At 38.5% G+C, this 20290-nt stretch overlaps 1 protein-coding gene across 4 annotated transcripts in view; it reads right to left on the reverse strand.

Annotated features, from left to right (window-relative positions):
• Positions 1-270: 270 nt before the first annotated feature.
• MEIS1 (Meis homeobox 1) overlaps positions 271-20290 on the reverse strand; it is a 200978-nt gene continuing 180958 nt past the window's right edge. The window contains exons 10-13 of one of the 4 annotated variants that reach the window (XM_077485954.1): positions 7384-7523; positions 6542-6631; positions 6180-6275; positions 1999-2138 (exon numbers count right to left, since the gene is read on the reverse strand). In XM_077485954.1, the coding sequence (XP_077342080.1) occupies positions 6217-6275; positions 6542-6631; positions 7384-7523 (289 nt within the window). In that variant the 3' untranslated portion in view covers positions 1999-2138; positions 6180-6216. Of the gene's footprint in view, positions 2139-6179; positions 6276-6541; positions 6632-7383; positions 7524-20290 lie in introns of all 4 variants that reach the window. The other 3 variants (XM_077485955.1, XM_077485952.1, XM_077485953.1) reach the window with 3 other exon arrangements.

Here is a 20290-nt window from a genome sequence, read left to right on the forward strand (position 1 = left end):
AAAAAAAATAAAAGAATATTTCAGACAGGTAGGGTATATTGATTTGATTATCTGTTATGAACCAAGAGAGAGACCAGGTTCACACTGAAGTTTGCTTGTATGTAATTATATACTGTATATAAAATATTTGCATGTCGGGTGTAAAAAAAAAAAAAATTGGGAAAAAACACAGAATACTCAAACAGAACCCTGGTGTCCTGATTGCTGAAACAAACACAGATTTGTGCAGCTAGAATAAATTATACCATTTAGTAAATCACTTTCTCGACATTATATAATTGCTTTTTATTAGGTTTACTTATTACACGTGTGGCTATATTCAATTATCCATTGCAAGGAGCAATTTACCCATTGCAACCAATCAGTATTCATCTTATCATACTATTCTTTTCAGATTGGTTGTTATGGGTTATGACACTTTACTCTTTGTAATGTCTTTTGAATAAACCCATAAAATTACTATTTTATAAAGGTATGACAGACCAGAAAAGCTGTTTACTTTAAATAACCAATCACGTTAAAAAAAAAAAAAAAGTTTCCCTGACTAATAATGAGCTTCACTTTAAACATGGGTTCACTGGTTTGGCAAACCTTTACTAAAACCCACCTGAATGTAGAGCTACTAAATTGTGACATGTCATTAACTGATGTGTTTGAGCCAGATTTGTCATTGTTGATGTGCAATGTTTATTAACTAGGACTTTTTTTTTTGCTTTTTTGTTCCTTTATAAAAAAATGTGTTACTTTACTAACAAGCATTTGCTTTAGCACAACAAAAAAAAAAAGAAAGTATAATTAGCTTATCCCACTTTGTAAATCAATTTGTATGCATGCCGATTCATACCAAACTTCTATTTATACAAAAAATTGCAACAATACAGTTATCTTTTTCCAGTCCTTTTTGCACAAAATTTATTTACAATGTTTACATAAATGTTCCATGATGGGACTATGGAAAAAAAATGTATGCACGACTGATGCCTTGCTGAGAAATAAAGTCAATGTATTAAAAAATAAATCTTCTACAGTTCTTGCTTTCCTTTTTTTTGAGCTGCATGAAAACAGGAAGTGATGCACAGATTGGTTGTCGCTGAATGGGGACACTGATGCTCCATTGTGACAATTATGCTCCAAACACATTGCCTTTTGGTTTCCATGCCTCCTCCTACCAGCCTCCTTAAGACACTGCCTGGCCTGCAACAGCTGATTAATCATTGTTGATGACTGCAGTTTTTCCCATCCTTCCCGATTTACATCTGTTCAGGCCAATTCAAATATGGTGAGTAAATGAATTAGACATGCAAATTCAAGCCCCAGGCTAGAGAGAAAGACGGAGACAGAGAAAGAAAGAAAGAAAAAAAAAATAGACAAAGCTGCAGAGAATGAGCGCATGGCTGAAATCCTTGGATTGAAATAAAAAAAGATCTTCTGCCTGACATACTTATCATAATGTTCTAAAATGACCTGCAAATGAGGACTTTCAGTCGTCTGCAGGATAACTGTAAGGCTTTAAGTAAGGAGGCTTCTGGAGGAAGTGAAGAGCTATGGAAACAACACACATAGTGTGGAAAAATTTCACATTTTTTTTAAAAAAATCTATAAGAAACAACATAATATGGTTAACAGTATAATATCATTTACAATATTTCACTCTTTGTTCTCTTAATGTCTTATATATGTATTTATCGTGTCCCCAAAAAGTTGATTTCAGTATCTGCTTTTTTTTGTCAGCGTTCCCTATGTCAAAGTATGTTCTTGTTCCTATGTAATGCCAGGATTGGAACTCTGGTGTTGTGGCAGAAAGACAACACGTGAAATTTGCCATTTTGGAATTTCAGACATTATTCCCTTAAATTATTGGGCATGTATGTCCATGACATGCCCACTCATGGTGGGGTCTCCTGTGTTAAGTACTGAGGGACTAGAGGCTGACATTGGCATTGCAGGGTGAGAGGGTCCCCCGTGCATCATCATCGCTGGGTGGTGATGGTGTCCAGGAATGTAGGTATGCATAGACGGCCCATGGCGCAGCTGAGTGTGATGCAAGGGCATCTGTGATGGAGGATAACCTGGCTGTCCCATACTCATGCCCATTGGCCCACTTGGAGATATGTAATTCCCTGGCATACCTTGCAGTCCTAAGAAAGAGAGGATAAGAAATAAGCAAAATAACAAAGACTGGCATTGTGTTCATCTTTATTCAAAATTAACTAAACAGAATAAACATGCATATAAAATTATATATGTAAGAATCACTTTCACTATTGAGAGAAAAACTTCAGCTAGGGCAAATGTGAAGTATTTTTTCTAACTAAGTACAGTCAATCAAAACCTGCTTATCTGTTCCTAAATCACCACCTGACAAGAAAGGCTAGTGCTCTTCACATAATGCTACAATTATAGTGCACTGATGATAGTTCTATGGCTAAAATGGAACAACAGACTATCAGTCTCAGATATTCACTAACAAATCACATAATCTATTAATAGGAAAATGGGCGCTATACACTGTATGTGTATGTGTGCTTACTTCAGTGTCCTTATTTATTATGGGAGTTAAATTTCTTCCATTCATTTTGTTTGTCAAGTTTCGATTAACTAGAATGTGGATGCAAGGGTTTGAACTGGTTAACTACAATTTAATGGGTGCTATACAGTGTAGTCTTTTTATTGTTTTTGGGGACCAGGGACACTAGCTAAGATGAAAAAAAATTTAAAAGGGAAGGGTCAGAACTTCTAACAATGTTTTATTGCTCTAAATGCCTTCCTGTCCTGGTGGCAACTGCACCATCTCCACAAGCAGAGGCAGTTATGGAAAATCTTTTCAATGGGGCCACAGACAGAAATTACAGGAGTTGACCCCCCCCCCCCCATCCAATTATTATAATTATTATTATACAGGATTTATATAGCGCCAACAGTTTACACAGCACTTTACAATGTAGAGGAGGGACAGTATATTTACAATACAGTTCAATACAGAAGGAATAGGAGGGCCCTGCTCATGGAGCTTACAATGTAAAGGGAGATATTAAAATGCGACAGGAGTTAGGTTTAGGGCTCATTCACTCTGCCTGGAGTGGTTTAGTGTGTGGCCAGGTGTCAGTTTCGGCTGCAGTGAGCTACGGCAAGGGGGTGGTGTTTACGCGTGTCATACAGTTTCCTCTTTTTTATTTTGTCAACTTTATTTGAAGTGCATAAAGTGTAATTTCGTACATGTTGCCACACAACAGCATGGTGTGTTATGCTACTTTGTAGTGACATGTGGTACTTTCCTGTGCACTGCAATAAAATTCATCATGTCTTCTTTTTATCTCAGCTCACTGCCCTGCACCTTCAGGCTGCATTGCAGTGTGAACAAGGCACATACAGGTCAATTATTTTTTATGCGCTCTAGCGGTGACTATCATTCATGTAGTGTGTAAAAACGGCAGTCACTGCACTGTGTGTATGTGCCCTTAAAATTAAAGTGTTACCAAACCCAGGACCCTGCATTCACTATATCTGGTCTCCCACAGAACATGGAAACGTAATAATTTTAGTAAATATAAACTGCTAAATCCTTTTTTTCATCAGCAGTTAGAGCAGTCGTGTTACTTCTATAAGAGTCTGTTTGAATTTTGTAGGAGGAATTTTCATTCTATTCTGACTGTCCTATAGGGCTGTATGACCCCCGACCTTCTGTCTGGACAGTTTTGATTGGCCCTGTGCTGATCACATGCACTCTCCTAAGAAACAAAAACTCTCTACCAATTCACACCAAACTGAGCATGTTCAGCTTATCTCCAAGGCTCTGTTCTATCGGGAGATGGTTTGGGGACAGTGGAAGAAGGGGACTAACAGAGAAGACAGAATCAAAGAGCCTTTTTTACACAATGAAGAGGATTAACCCCTTAAGTTCCACTGTGAGTATAACAAGCATGCTTTACTGCATACAAAGACTGATTTTACTGTTGTAGGTTTAGTAACACTTTAAAATAAATATGGTTTATTTGTATAGTTTGTAATTAAATGTATATATGGTATTGTCACTATTCATTTAATTATCTGCTTCCATATTGTGCCATGCTTTTATCTCACTGCAAGTCCACAGACTTTGATATACAAAGAAATACATCACCCAAAATTCTACAAGTAATCAAAGTCTATGTGATCTAGGTTGCCTGGGTTTTAGGTCACCTGAGGGCGTTTTATATTCAAGGAAGATGTACTTTTTAATTTAAAATAATGATTCATTTGGTAACTATACAACCGCTTTAACCCCTACACAGTTTCATTGTTTTAAGTGATGCTCAAATCTGTTGTGTTGCTTGCTGTTTTTTCTGTGACCTGCCTTAGAATCAGACTGGTCAGTTTGAGGCGAGTGGGACAGTTCTTAATTGTCTATTTTCATACTGTTCTCTATTTAAAACCTACATCCAGTGTTAATATAACACAAATCACACTACTATGGAGGCCTCATTACACACTTTAAAACTATTAAATAAAAATAGTTTTTGAAAATACTATCATAAAATAAAATTCATTATGTACAGCTGACAAATGGAAGCATTTCTGTTCCCTTTATACATGCAAGAAATCAATAACTGTTAGCAATTAATTCCTTCCTTGTGATCATGAACGTTTAAAATAAATCAGACTACAAACTCAGTCAAGCTTTCACTAAATTTGAGAACAATGGGGAAACGGAACGTAAAACAATAGCCCCCCTGCTTTCTGTGGGCCTCTGTCTTCTGCATGGTTTGCTCTAGTTGATGAAAACTGACAGGTGTATTGTCTCAGAGAGCTATAAGCTCCATAATCATCAAGGGTGAACGGCATAACGCTATTCCTAAGTAGGTTCAATTGGCTTTAGTTCTAAGTAATGTTGCAGCATGAACACCTTGGATTCAGGTCTCAGGGCTCCAGCAATGAAAGGCTGCTTAATCTAGCCTAAAGGAACGTTTTTCTTCTTTTTTTTCCACTTACTAACGAAAATGACTTATAAAATATACCATATCCACTGGTCTTTAATCAAAAGTAATGATATTTTTCATAATATCCTATTAATTTAATTGGTTATGAAGCATAGCATACATCATTTAAATTTAATTGACCCAGAAATTAAGAAACAATATTTAGATTAACTAAGCTGGGAATGTTCATGATGTGTGAGACAGAGGCTGATGGCTTCCCAGAGCTTGATGTTTGATTCAAATTCAGGGTACACACAACATTGGCCTTGCAATTAGGAATAGATTAAGAGCAAGAGGGAGAAAAACAACAAACCGCAGCAGCCTTTTTTTTGATGGCAGAACAATAACAGAAAATCAGATTGCGCCTGCACAGTTCTGCATTCCTTTAGGGAAGAATAATATTTTCGTTGCTAAATAATACAAAGCAAGATTGTGGCCCACTATTTTCAATCTCTCTCTCGTTCTCTCTAGACTTCACTGGGGCTGCCGCTGAAGATTGCATTAATGATCTCTATTTTTGTATACTGAATGAGTCAAATCCATTTGTCACACTGCAAGTGATGGCATACTTAATTTGGATATAGTCAATTAGCCCAGGCAAAGCTGCACAACCTGCTGTGCACACCTCTATTTTGTATTCTTTTACTTTCCTTTTGCCACACATAATCCTATTATAAAGGACAGACAAAGAGAAGCAAAGTGGAATTTCAAAGTTTTTCTCGGATGGAATTTTGTATGAAGCTGTGTATCTTTTTTCTTTTGCCTAAGTCTGCACTTACTTTGCTTATAAAAGTCCCTGTTTGCAATCTGCAGGTTAGTGAAGAAGTGTAACTCATGCATCAACTGTGGTTAGGCAGATTTATGACACTACAGGGACATGCTCTTTCCTCTCCTTGCACTGCTGCAGACTGCTTACATTTTGCAAATCAGTCTGTTGCCATGGCAACCTGCTCCCCCTCACCCCCTGCCTGTTTCTTGTTTTGTCATGTGGTCAGTATTGTATAATATCAACACAACAGTAAATGTACAATGTGCAAAGTGCTCTATGTAACAGATAAACATAAAAAAAATCAGTAGGAAAATAAAAGATATCTGCATTTTTATGGAAAAGGAATGAACAAGCATGGAGCTATGGGCAGGGAGAATACACATTAAGAAAGAAAACACATAAAAATAAAATAAAATCCTAGACAAAATAGAAACAGCATCCCCCGTTGTACTTACTTCCCCCTTGCTTTGCCATTGGTTAACTAGATGATGGTTACATGTAGTGCCATTGCCCCTCCATGCCCATATTCATGCCCATTCCACTCATAGGTCCTATAAGGGAGATAAAAATCCAAGAAGAGGCCAGCAGATCAGAGAAGTGAACAGAAAGCACCAAAAGACCCCACAGTCCCACACCATTTGCAAGGAAATTAAGGCAAAGATAAAGCACCCAGATTGACACAGCCATATAATGATTAGCAGACAGATAAAGATAAAGTGCAAGATATCAAGGCTCAAATAAACATTTAACTCTCTGGTTAACACGTGCACAAATAAGCAATACTATTTAAATGAATACGAGAAACATTCACTCTTACCTGGTGCTCTAATTCCCATGTGTTGCTGGCCGTCCATTACAAAACCTCCCATCGGTTGTCCTTCGGAATTGTAAGGTGTTCCTTGACTTACTAAAAGCATACAAATACTGTTATGATCTCATCTCCAAAGGACACAATAATGTAGACAGAGATGCGATAAAAATACTAGAATAAATGAGAATAGTTGACCATAACAACCAATCAGATGTTTTGAATTTATTATAGGTTTTGAATTACAGCAGTTGTGTTCAGCTGCTTTGGGCCACATCTTCACATTTTTTCTTCCCCCCACATTTTATTAAATGCTAAAATAATATGAAACAAACGAAATGTTATAATAAAACGCCCACTTTTGCAGTTCACATACAACAAGAATGTTTGTATGTTGAAAAGCCATAACTGATAGAACTTAGATAAATTAGTAACTAAAAGAAGCCCAACACCATTTTTTTCTGACCGGCATGATATTTAAAATAAGACTCCTGCAATGTATTGTAGGTTTTAGTTAAACACATAGCAAGCGTGATTTCAAGTAAAATGCCTTAAGGTAAAGATAAAAAAAGATCTACCTCTGTGAGAGTCTTTGAACTTTGTTGAGTCCAATAAGTGATACTAACCCTTTTACCCTTTTGACAGGTAATAAAGTTTACAGCATTTCCACACCAAGCCATGCACCAGGGAGTGGTCAAAGTAGCAGAAAGTATAGCTGAGAAGAAAAAACTCATTCCAAAAGTTAGAATGTGTAGAAAAAAATGTGACTTAAACCAATTGTTGCACCACTACAAAAATAGTAGAGGACTGATGCCTTGCTTTGTTTTACTCCCGGCATTGCTTTTATTTACCAGGTATTGGACATCCCGGTGAATGGCTTGATGATGGTTTTCGCCTGCGTGACTTGAATACAGTTACTATGGGGGACTTGCCTGCTCGATTGGACTGGTCTATCATAGGCTGGACTATTCTTCTTCTAGCATTTATAAACCTGGAAAAAGAACACAAAATAAATTGGATTAATGGCAAATTTCTGGATACGTTATGCAAAGTACTGAGAAAAACACATTGCAACCAATTACAAACTGTTTCATTAGTCTGATTACTGTACGTTAAACTGCTGGAAACATAAAACTGGTCAGTTACTCTGGGTTGCTCCACTACATTTTTCTTTCTACAGTGTTGTAAATGTAAATAAAGATAATAGAACTGAGGTTTTAGCAGAAAACAGGACTACTGTAGTTTAGTTGTTCTACATGGAGATACATTTTCTGTGAAACCCACCTAACCCCTGATGACCTTGCACAGTACAAGTGCATCCTGAACTGATTTATGTTTGCCTGCTTTTACCACAGTTGGACTTTTCCATTTAAGCTCTACATGAGGGAATTAGTCAAGTTTGCTGAAAAACAATATGTGTGCCACTCTACTCCCAATTCTATGGGGGAAAGTAATCGCAAAACGCCTTGAAGGGTGAAGTCTAATACAATAAGTCTAGCATGGCTAGCTTTTGTTTTGTGGTTTCTTCACAACTTTTAATAAAATCCTCCCTTTTCCTTTGGAGTTTAATTCTATTTTAATGCCCACTATTAAGATAATGAACTGTGATGGCAGTATACCGTCAAATGAGGGAACGTCTGGATTTTTATCACCACTTGCTCACACACTGCTGGGGAGTTCAGAACAAGGCATTACACTTATAGGGTTTTTTCTTTTTGGCATATTCAAAGAGTGGGGTCAAGACAAGGTCAAAGCCACAGAGCATTTGCTCATATAATCCTGTTTTCTATAGAAATAATGAAAGGTCAAAAAATAAATGATTAACTCACTGACCAGCTAAAATTACAGCAATATATCAAATTATAAATGCTGCACTTTTATTTACTGTGTAAAAAATAAACATATTTTTCCTTTTCAGTAGGAATGGCAATTTTAACATCATTGTGGTTAAAGTTTTCAAGCTCACAGTGAAACTCTTTGAACTTATTTATGCCAACAACAAATGATGTAATATTATTGGTGATATATACTGATTTTTAAAGTTGGATAATTACATTTGTAAAATACAAACAGTACAAATGAGCGTATACATGAAAATGTAAGTACACAACGAGTATGCAGATATAGAGTACCTCATTGCTAAATTTTAACAAGCTTCACAAGGCAAGGACGCCAAGAGAACATGGGGAATAAAATCCCCCCTCCCCGTCGCCAACTGTCTACCAAAATCATTAAATTTTATTTAATTGGGTGATCAAGGAAGACTACACAATCAAAAATATTTAAAAAAATATATATAAAATGCCATAAAAGTTATTATAAAAAAAGAAATAAACAAACCTATTGTCATGAACAGCCTCTTTGACCTTCAGTTTAGAGTGCATGTATCCCACCCTTTGTGACACACACAAATTTATGAATGCTTGCCCTGGCAGGAGGTCTCTGCATAAACACTTTCCCGTGGCCTCCTCAGACTAAGGTCCACTTGCCATTGTTTCTTAGCCGCAGTTCCACAGGGATCGGTATGTGGTGCAACTGTCTGCCTGTTTAACTCTCATTCATTAGAAATGGCAAATTAAAGATAGACTGTAGGTTCCAAGGGTGTGAAAAAAACACTATATTTCACTGAATGTGTATGCACAATGGGCATATTTAGATTTGTATAAAAATAAATAGAAAAAAAACACAAAAAAAACAGAAATATTATAAATGTTATAATATTTTAAAGAATTTTGGCAGCTATTCAAAGTTTTAAGGATCCCCCTTCCGCCTGCTAGTCTTGTGAACACATTTACTTTTTTTCTTTCTTCAAAACAGTAATTTCTTTGTGTGCCTTAAGGGTGCATTCACATGCAAGAGACTTTTCCTTCTGGGTAGTAATAAAATGGCATTCTCGCTCCTCCCAAAAGAAGTCAAATTGAGGTCAGCATCCCATCCTCATATCTGTTTAAATAAACTGGTCAAGCTTTTTTTTTCCAAGATGGCCTTTGACCTTTTCTCTCATCCCTTCAGAAAGCTTTTGCCGTGCACACCAGTTGTGGTTTATAACAATAAATAGTTTGAAACATTTACAAATGTGGTGCTGTTCTTATTGCTAATGAGTTATTGCAAGAAATCCATCTAAAAAAATGTAATCTAGTGAATACATTGCTAAAGGAAAACCTTGCTAAAGGTTTAATTTTTCTGGATAAATATTATGGCATTAAATTACTAAAGAAAAAAGGGAGATCACTTTGCAAGGAAAGATGCACTTTTTTCTCCCAGAGCTTCGTAAGTAAGTAAAACTCTGCTGACATCCAATAAAGTAAAAACTTTTTTTTTTCCATGAAAGTGATTGGGTATTCTTTGTATAGTGAAATTTTACTACAATCACTAAGCTCTGCAGAAAATTCCCTTGCAAAGTGATCAGTCTTTCATCAATCAACCCTTATATGTCTGCTATTTTAGCTTGAGGTCCAGGTTTAAGTACTGAGCATTTAAAGTACAAACCCATGGAGAGAGAAACTGGAAATATGAAGTAGACATACAGGGGCTAATTTACTAAAGGCAAATAAGCTGTTCACTTAGCAAGGAAAGTTGCAATTTGCAATGGAATTCTCCCCAATCATGTGCAAAGTAAAAAAACAACACTTTTGCTTGCACATTGGTTGACGGAAGTCAGTAGAACTGCCTTGCAAAGTGAGTTTATTTGCTTTTAATCACGTTTAAACAAGTGAAAGTTGTGAAAGTTCTATCCCAATTATATTGAGTTTTCAAAATCTCAAATAAGCAAATATGCACCAAGATACATACCTCTGCAGTTGTTGTATAGTTTTGAAAAATTGCAACTTAATGTGGTTGTTACCCCACTGCAATAAAATCATCTTATCTCCTCTGTACAGGCAAACCCCACTTTTAAGTACACAATGAGGTTTATTTACTAAAGCTGAAAAGTGCAAAATCAGGCTCACGTCTGCATAGAAACCAATGAGCTTCCAGGTTGTATTACAAAAGCTTAATTGAACAAGCTGGGATTAGAAGCTCATTGGTTTCTATGCAGAAGTGAGCCTGATTTTGCACTTTCTAGCTTTAGTAAATAAACCGTATTGCGTACTTAAAAGTGGGGTATACCTGTACCATGATAACAAGTGTCCCTGTGCCTGTGTTATGTAAAAAATCTGGCGATCTGTACCTATATGAGCTCTGCTAATTTCTTGCATCTCTTCACTCTCCGACTCACAGCTGCAGTGGGTGGGGCCAAATGCTCCCTTTGAAAGTCAGCCAGGGAGTAGAGGAAGAGAGGATAGACAGAGCTGTCAGTCAGCTGAGCACTGGCAGTGGCACTCATATAGGTGCAAATCAGAAGATTTTTTTACTTTACGCAGGTACTTGTTATGCTACAGAGGAGATAAGATATTTTAGCTGCAGTTATGAGAGCAGCAGGAGGGGAGGGGGAGGGGGACAGAGGAGACACAGGAGACCGATGACAGGGCTGCGGATGATGTAATCACTTAAACTGACCACGGTATCAGGACTCAGCATCGCCGATTATCGTGATCAGTTTGCAGAGGGGAGGATATAGCCAGGCAGGATCAGCCAAATTTAGGTGATACAGGGGTCCAAATGACACAGCACAAGCGTTGTGCTGTATAACATGCTTTAATGGAACAGGATCTTGTTTTTTTTTGGGGGGGGGGGGTTAACAAACACTTCCGGATTGTAAAGAAATAAACCAAAACCAAAACTGGAAGTCACAAAATCCTCATCACTTTCGGTTTCTGATGTCCATTCTTCCGTCTGTTCCTTCCATTCTTCTCAGTTCACTAGACCCCGCCCAAAGATCCAGCACAAGCTTCCAAATGGGACAGCCCAGAACAGGCAGTGAGTGAAGGGGACTACTTTCTGCTGCCTGTAAAAGTGACTCAGCTGCTGTATAGCTGTTTGAATCACCAGATGAGTAAAACAGTACCGAGATCATGGCTAGAGCCTCAATCATCATTCCAGAATAACCTCCTAAATACAAGGCTACATATATATATACAACCGTATTCAGAAGGATAATAACCTGCTTTCCTCTAACAAGTAAAATGAATTGTCCTTAGTCTGTACTGACATTCACCCTAGAGTGTTTTCATGACATTAAGCTCCTCAGGGGCAGGAACTAAAACAGTTACCTCAAAGTTCTAATTTTCAGAATATGCAGAACAATTCAGAATAAATGTGTTTTCCACACCATATAGTTTCCATACATTAACTTTATAAAGGTAGCCAAAACATGAAAATATAGTGATTAAAGTGTCTGTTTATAGCCAATGTTTATAAAGGTAATTATAAGTGTTTGAAAACACAGTGCTGCATTTTTTTAATCAAAAAATACCAGCTACAAATTTACCTAAGACTTTGAGGATTTTCTAACATTCTATCTGTTCAAGAACTTTTCCAGTACAGTAACACTGTGTAAATTACGCTCTAATGTTAATTAGTTAATGTGCAGAGCACTTTCAAACAAGTGTCATTTGCCTTAAAATTTCTTTAAAACTGCTACCACAGCTTTCCCTTAATTAAATGTCATAACATAAAAATGTTTTAGCTTTTATTGCATTGAAACAACTAATTATCTTTATGATCATCATACTTTATTCTCTTGCAGTGCTTCAATTATATGCAATGGTGAATTTGCCAGATTAATACAGCCTTTGAAAACATTACATATTTACAGCACACCATGTATTAGATTGAAATCATAAATACAGTTGGGTACTGAATGTAAAGGAACAATGATTTCATGGTGTTTTTAAGCTGTTAGATACTATTTTGACCCACTAGAAACAAATTGTACATATTTCACAAATTTCAGAAATAAAATTATACCGTAGGTGCATTTAAATTTGACTCGACTTTTATCAATAAGGAAAGGCATCATTCTAGCCCTTAGAAGGTAAGTGTAGTGTGTAAATCACACTTTACTCAGATTGACATAGTGCTTAATTAGCCATGGCCTAGAATGGCAGGACTTTCAATAGCTGCACACAGCCATCTACAAATCAAACTAGTGACTGTCATTCATGCTATGTATAAGTACAGTATCTAACAAACGTGAGGACACTCCTCACATTTTTGTATATATTTTATTATATCCTTTTCATGTGACAACACTGAAGAAATTACACTTTGCTGCAATGTAAAGTAGTAAATGTACAGCTTGTATAACCGTGTAAATTTGCTGTCCCCTCAAAATAACTCAACACACAACCATTAATGTCTAAACTGGTGGCAACAAAAGTGAGTACACCCCTAAGTGAAAATGTCCAAATTGGGCCCAAAGTGTCAATATTTTGTGTGGCCACCACTATTTTCTAGCACTGCCTTAACCCTCTTGGGCACAGAGTTTACCAGAGCTTAATAGGTTGCCACTGGAGTCCTCTTCTATTAGTCCATGATGACAACTCGGAGCTGGTGGATGTTAGAAACCTTGCACTCCTACACCTTCCATTTGATGATGCCCACAGATGTTCAATAGGGTTTAGGTCTGGAGACATGCTTGGTCAGTCCATCACCTTTGTCCCCAGCCTCTTTAGCAAGGCAGCGGTCATCTTGGAGGTGTGTTTGGGGTCATTATCATGTTGGAATACTGCCCTGTGGCCCAGTCTCTGAAGGAAGGGGATCATGATCTGCTTTAGTATGTCACAGTACATGTTGACATTCATAGTTCCCTCAATGAACTGTAGCTCCCCGGTGCTGGCAGCACTCATATAGCCCCAGACCATGACTCTCCCACCACCATGCTTGACTGTAGGCAAGACACACTTGTCTTTATACTCCTCACCTGGTTGCCGCCACACACGCTTGACACCATCTGAACCAAATAAGATTATCTTGGTCTCATCAGAACACAGGAAATTGATTACTTGCTTGTCTTCAACAAACTGTTTGCGGGCTTTCTTGTGCATCATCTTTAGAAGATGCTTCCTTCTGGGACGACAGTCATGCAGACCAATTTGATGCAGTTTGCGGGATTTGGTCTGAGCTCTGAGAGGCTGACCCCCCACCCCTTCAACCTCTGCAGCAATGCTGGCAGCACTCATGCATCTATTTCCCAAAGACATCCTCTGCATATGATGCTGAGTACGTGCACTCAACTTATTTGGTCGACCATGGCGAGGCCTGTTCTGAGTGGAACCTGTCCTGTTAAACTGCTGTATGGTTTTGGCTGCCATGATTCAGGTCTTGGCAATCTTCTTATAGCCTAGGCCAGCTTCATGTAGAGCAAAAATTCTTTTTTTCAGATCCTCAGAGAGTTCTTTACTATGAGGTGCCATGTTGAACTTCCAGTGACCAGTATGAGAGAGTGAGAGTGATGACACCAAATTTAACACACCTGCTCCCCATTCACACCTGAGACCTTGTAACACTAACGAGTCACATAACGCCAGGGAGGGAAAATGGCTAATTGGACCCAATTTTAACATTTTCATTTAGGGGTGTACTCACTTTTGTTGCCAGCGGTTTAGACAATAATGGTTGTGTATTGAGTTATTTTGAGGGGACAGCAAATTTACACTGTTATACAAGCTGTACACTCACTACATTACATTGTAGCAAAGTGTAATTTCTTAAGTGTTGTCAGATGAAAACATAATAAAATATTTACAAAAATGTTATGGGTGTACTCACATTTGTGAGATACTGAATATGATTTTGTAATTTTTGTAAAAATAATTTTCTTGGAATACTTTCAGGAACACACAAGAACTTAGACTGTTGGGATATACTGTCGTCTATAGGAGACATGGATTCTGGAAAAACAAAACAAAAGATAACTTCACTCAACCCTCACGCTTTAGTTTCATAGCAGCATAGCACCAAAAGCATTAAAATAAATACAGAAAGTAGGAACTTGTGTTTCTCGATGAGCTCCAAAGGTAGTTCAAAAGAGGGGAGGACAATGTAACAATAAATGCTAACATGCCAAAAAAAAAAAAAAACAACAGTCACTTGATAGAACTGAAAATGATAAGAACCTTTCACACTTTCACAGATCCAATAGAGTGCACCTTAGCAAGAAGGGGTGTAACCTGATCCTTAAGACCATAAGTTTGAATGATGGTCTAACTAAGTCACCTGGAGATGATGGACCAAGAAGGTGTGTACCTTTAAAGGGTCTTTCTGGGATTACAAAAATGCATCAGTCTTCCCGAAATAAGCAGTGGGTGAAAGAGTGACAAAACAGTAGTATATATTCCGTTTAGTGAGCTGGAACCAGATAGAAAAAGAAGCAGAACTTCCTTAGGCAAGAAAGAAATCCTGGACCTCATCACCCCCTTCTTTCTATGCAAAAGCAGAAAGGATTCTTGCAGGATAAGGCTGCCAATTTAGACACTTTCCCTGCAGAGATGATGACTACAAGGAATTCCACCTTGTGGGTGACAGTACGAAGAAATATCTCTAATGCCCCGTACACACGAGCGGACTTTTCGACATCCAAACTCCGACGGACTGAGTCCGGCGGACTATCCGCTCGTGTGTGGGCTGCAACGGACTTTAGCGAAGCTAAAGTCTGACGGACTTTAGAAATGAAGCATGCTTTAAATTTTCCCGACGGAACTCCGCCGGACCCGGTCCCCTTTGAAAAATCCGCTCGTGTGTGTGCTACTCCGACGGACTAAAACCGACGCTAGGGCAGCTATTGGCTACTGTCTAGGAACTTCCTACGTCGAATCCAGTCATACGTCATCACGTTCGACTCCGTCGGAGTTTGGTGTGATGGTGTGTGGTCAAGTCCGTTCGGTCGAAAAGTCCGCCAGAACTCCGTCGGAACTCCGGCGGAACTCCGGCGGAACTCCTTTGGAGGTCTGTCAGACTTAATCCCTCTCGTGTGTACGGGGCATTATGGGTTCAAAGAGTAGTTTCTGAAGAGCAGATAAAACCAGATTTAGATGCCTGAGAGTCATAGGGAAACAAACAGAGGGAGATATATGGGAGACTCCCTTTACAAAAGTCTAAATCAAGAAGTGAAAGCTCATCTGCACTGAAATTAGATAAATAGGGCAGAAAGCTGGACATTGAAAGTGCTGAAAGCCAAACTCTGGTCCATACACCCAATTGCAGTATGAAGAGGATTTGTCACACAGAGAAAACCCCTGGGGTAAAAGATCCAAGGCTCACACCAAGTGAAGTATGCATTCCATGCCCGATAATAGCCCATGCTAGTTGGAGACTTTCTAGCTCTTAACATAGTAGGGTTCACAGATTCAGAGATGCCCCTATCTCACAAAACATGAGCTCCAAAAGCCATGCTATCAAAGCCAGTGACCATGAACAAGGATGCCACAATAGCCCCGGGGCAAAAGATCCTGGTAATCTGATAGTGCCCACTGAGTGGCTGTCAGGAGTCATACCAAGTTGCGCTCCACATCTGTATAGGCCAGTACAGAGCCAAGACATCTGAATAAATCATGTGAAGCAAACCAGAAAGGAGATTCAGGGAAGGAAGGACATAGATTGTGGTGTACTGATCCCACATTGCCACCAGACCCTACCCTGCATCCTCTGGAGGATCTCTGTATTTGGAGACAAACCAGTCTAGTTATTTTTGAGCATGGAAGCCAGTATCCAGCATCTGTTTTATAGGTCCTGAAACACCTCTAGGTGTAGAGACCCCTTGGCCGGGTCCAGGCACTACGGAAGACATTCTGCCCTGTAGTGTATCAAAACTAGGGGGCCCACCATGGTGACACTAATGCTTTCTCCCTGTTGGTTGATGGATGCCATTATCGCGCCATTGTCTGACTGAATTCAGATAATATTACCTTCCAGCATATTGGTCCAGTGCTGTTGAGACAGCTAAATACCCCAAAACTCCTGGATACTGGTCAGGAAATGAGACTCCTCTAACAACCAAGTACATCCTACTGACAGTGTGCCTAGGACTACACCAAAGAAGTTTGTTCAAATGATACGTTCAGGAGGCTTAAGAGCCACTCAAATCACTTCTGGACACTTAATGCCACATTATCTAGAGCTTGTATGAACTGTTCCCTCAACAGAAAGTCAGCTAGACATAATGGAGATGCCATGGCATTGCAGCAGGGATAATACTAGTCTCTGCCGACTGAAGATAGAACACCATTTTAAGTAGTGAACTGGGAAGCTAACTGGAGAACTGTTCAGGATTTCAATATCCAGCCTGAATCTACCAGTAGGCTAAGATGACTGGGGGAACGTTTAGAAGTCATGGCCGTTGCAGACAGAATATCTGTGTATGTTGTGTTGAGACTTCCAGAACTGAACATATCCAACATGAATTTACCAGCACTTGTTAGGTGAATAGTGACACTTTTAGGATTTAACCTATTTGGCATGAATCTACCAGCAGCTGTAGAGTAATAAAAATAATCTTCCAAATGAACAGAGAACAGTAGAGCTGAAAAAAATAAGTCCACTCTCTTGAGGACACCAATAAAAATGAAAGCATGGTTGTTGTGGGCCGGGTTATCCTGTACTGGCCAACATTTATTTGTTGCCAGTGTCCATTTCTCCTGTAGGCATTAGTATAACCCAACAGTTTAAGAGTTTTTAAGTCCCTCAATGGATGAGAAAGAAATAAGATTTCAGACTACAGTCATTCCTTCCAGTTCAATCTGGCCTTAAGTTCATTTTTGTTCCCAGGGTAGTGTACTGTATACATACACGATTCTGTATTTGCACACCTAGAACTAAATTTCTAGCAGAGTAGGGTGACAGTTGACTTAGCTATTCTAGTCATTGGTTCTATATGTATTGGTACAGAGTGGGCAAAATGGTTAATCAAACTATTAGATTAGAAGGAGGGAAGTGAGAAGTGGAGCAAAATAATTGGTCTAAAGCAGTGATGGAGGACCTTGGCAACCCAGATGTTTTTGAACTGCATTTCTCATGATGCTCATGCACTCTGCAGTGTAGTTGAGCATCATGTAAAATATAGTTCCAAAACATCTGGGGTGCCAAGGTTCGCCATCACTGGTCTAGGGGAACAGGAAGTATATAATCGACTCTGACTTTAGTCATTGTCCACGATCATACAATCTCTCAGTAGGAAGCCTTGGTAAATGCCTCTGTGACCTTTGCATGTAGAATTTATCACTCCTCTAAGAAGATGACGGTACAGGTCTGATGGTGCCCAGATGCCTTCAGATCAGTGATGGCCCTAAGGAGTAAGGCCCCCTCCACATGAGGCGGATCCACTCAGCAGAGTCCGCCATTTCAGCAGGAGATCAATTTGTTGATCTCCGCTGAGCCAACGGATGACAGGTCCGTCCCTGCTCACTGAGCAGGGAGCGGCCTGTCAGTGCGCAGCTGATTCATATGGAGAGATCGGAGGAAAATGAACAGCATGTATGTTTTCATCATATTTCATCCGATCCACCAAGATGATTGGCAAACGTATCACCATCTGTCTTGAGCGGATCAGATGGCATAAGGGTGGCCCGCTCGGATCTGTCTGAAAAATGGACAGGCAGATCCGAGCGGGCTTGTCATGTGAAAGGGGCCCCTACACCTCAAGCTCAGCCATATAATATATTAAATACACATCTAGCACCCTATTTTGGAAAAGCATTGACTACAGCATCCAGGATACTTAGACCTAGCTTTAGCTTATATCCCCTTTATATGATAATCACATATGGGACTGCTGTTTTAGATATCTTTTTATCTCTATCTGCAAATGAAAACTGGTAATCCAACTGCTGATTTGAATTTACATCTTATAAGCTAAATTATAAATCTCACTAATTTTGGACCATGGGCCTGTCAACTGAAGGAAGGGCCAACTTTTAGTTTTCCCCGCATGAGGGATGTTTCAGTGTTACTACATAATAAAGACAAAAGATTATTGTCTTAATAAGCTTGCAATATTTTCCTGTCATGGTAAAATAAAACTCTCTTATAGAGCCTTTCCTCTCTTTAAAGTGAAATCACTGTGACAAAAAAGTGGTCTATTGATATGAGATCATCATAATTAACAATCTCCATTTTCCAACTTCTAATACATCTTAAATTTGCAGGCTGCCAGGAAAACCAAACAAACAAGCGACAACTTCACACACAAAGTCACACTTTGACAGTCTTAATTAGCCTTTGTCTATCCCTTGTATTGCTGAATTTGGAATCCCAAACTGCATAACATTATTCACAATGTAAAAAAAAGCATAGACTGTATGCATGCTTCACTAACCACCTACTTCAGAATCATAATATTGGAATTTACTCAAATCACAGCAAGACCATCAATCATACGAATCAGTAGATTTTCCTTCAAGCCCAGCTCTCCTCCTCAGGCAGTAATGAAAAATTTGTACCATGCAGAAAAAACAGAGCACTATGTCAAAGCTTTTCCACTGTAAGAGTATGATAAAACACCCAGGGTAAAGATGATCAATTAGCTGACAAATGAAATGATGCGAAGACAATGCTTAAGACATGTACGTGTTTATGTTTTTGGACTTTTTAAGCTTATACATGTAACATGGATTTTAAGATGGCTGCAGGTTTGACAACAACAAGCTTAAAAGCAAGAAATGTCACAATTTGCATAATTTTTACCAAGCCTTTTTGAATGAATGAAAAAAGGCATTTTTGCTATTATTTTTAGGCAAATATATTTATAGAGCTCCAGGCAAAAAAAATCAGTGAGCCTTGTAATGCAATACTGGAAGCACTGTAATTCTGTTAAAGCAACAAAGTTCACTTAGTTTACCCTGATCTGAGTTTTACATACATTTCCCATGACAACTTGCAATCAGATTGAAGAGGGCTTTCATGTTGCCTTTGGGTCACTTTTCAGCCTCCTGCCAATCTGTGCAACCTAGCTCCTAGAAAACGACATCTCTGCATTCAGTGTTTTCTACAAGATCAATATTGGGCATAGTCAGACTAAAAAAAGACTAATGCCTGCTGCTCACAATGAGATTAGAAGACAAATGATGGTCTTTTTTTTTTTTTTGCATGTTAGCCTCATATCGAAAATTAAGAGGTTACTAAAGTTACGAATTTTCTCCTATGACAACAAAAATTTAAAAGTGATGTAATGTATTGTATTTTTATTGTATTTTCGGATGAAAATTGTACTGATTAAATGAAAACCAGATGATCTGGTATCGTAGAAGGAAAATTTTGTGTGCTTGTCTCATTGGATAATATTGGATGAACTGTCATGATTGGCTCTCCAAAGCTATGCACTAAATGATCAGATTATCATACGGTCACTTTGAAATCTGTATTTTTCGTACGAGTTTCTGATCGTATGCACAGGCCATAATCCTAGATTCACACTAGTGCTGCTGCATAATCATGCTTTTTATTAGTATGTTTTTGTAGTGTGTATTTGTGTGTTTTTACATGCGTTTTTGATGTGCTTTCATGCTTCATGCATTTTTTGTAGGAGAAGGAGACTGGATTATATATTCAAAACTCTGTCAAAAATGCATGTACGTGCATTTTACAGTCACTTTACATGCAGTCCTATTGAAGTTTATGGGGCCAAAAATGCACTATGCTACACCAAAAAAAGCACCTGAACCTTTTCAAAAATCGCACTGCACCATGTTGCATTGGTAGCATGACAGTATACACAGGATAATCTGCACAGGGCCAACAATGGAAGGAATTTGATTTGTGTGAACCCAATCTATACCAAGATGAAGAACAAAAAATGTTCATGTCCATTTGTCAGGATTAGCTGGAGTTTAATATAAACTGATTATTAAAGGAATCCTGTACAAAGTATGACATATGTCTACT

The sequence above is a fragment of the Lithobates pipiens genome, unplaced genomic scaffold (assembly GCF_037356315.1).
Source record: "Lithobates pipiens isolate NorthernLeopardFrog02 unplaced genomic scaffold, aLitPip1_a1.2 Scaffold_18, whole genome shotgun sequence".
Lineage (NCBI taxonomy): Eukaryota > Metazoa > Chordata > Amphibia > Anura > Ranidae > Lithobates > Lithobates pipiens.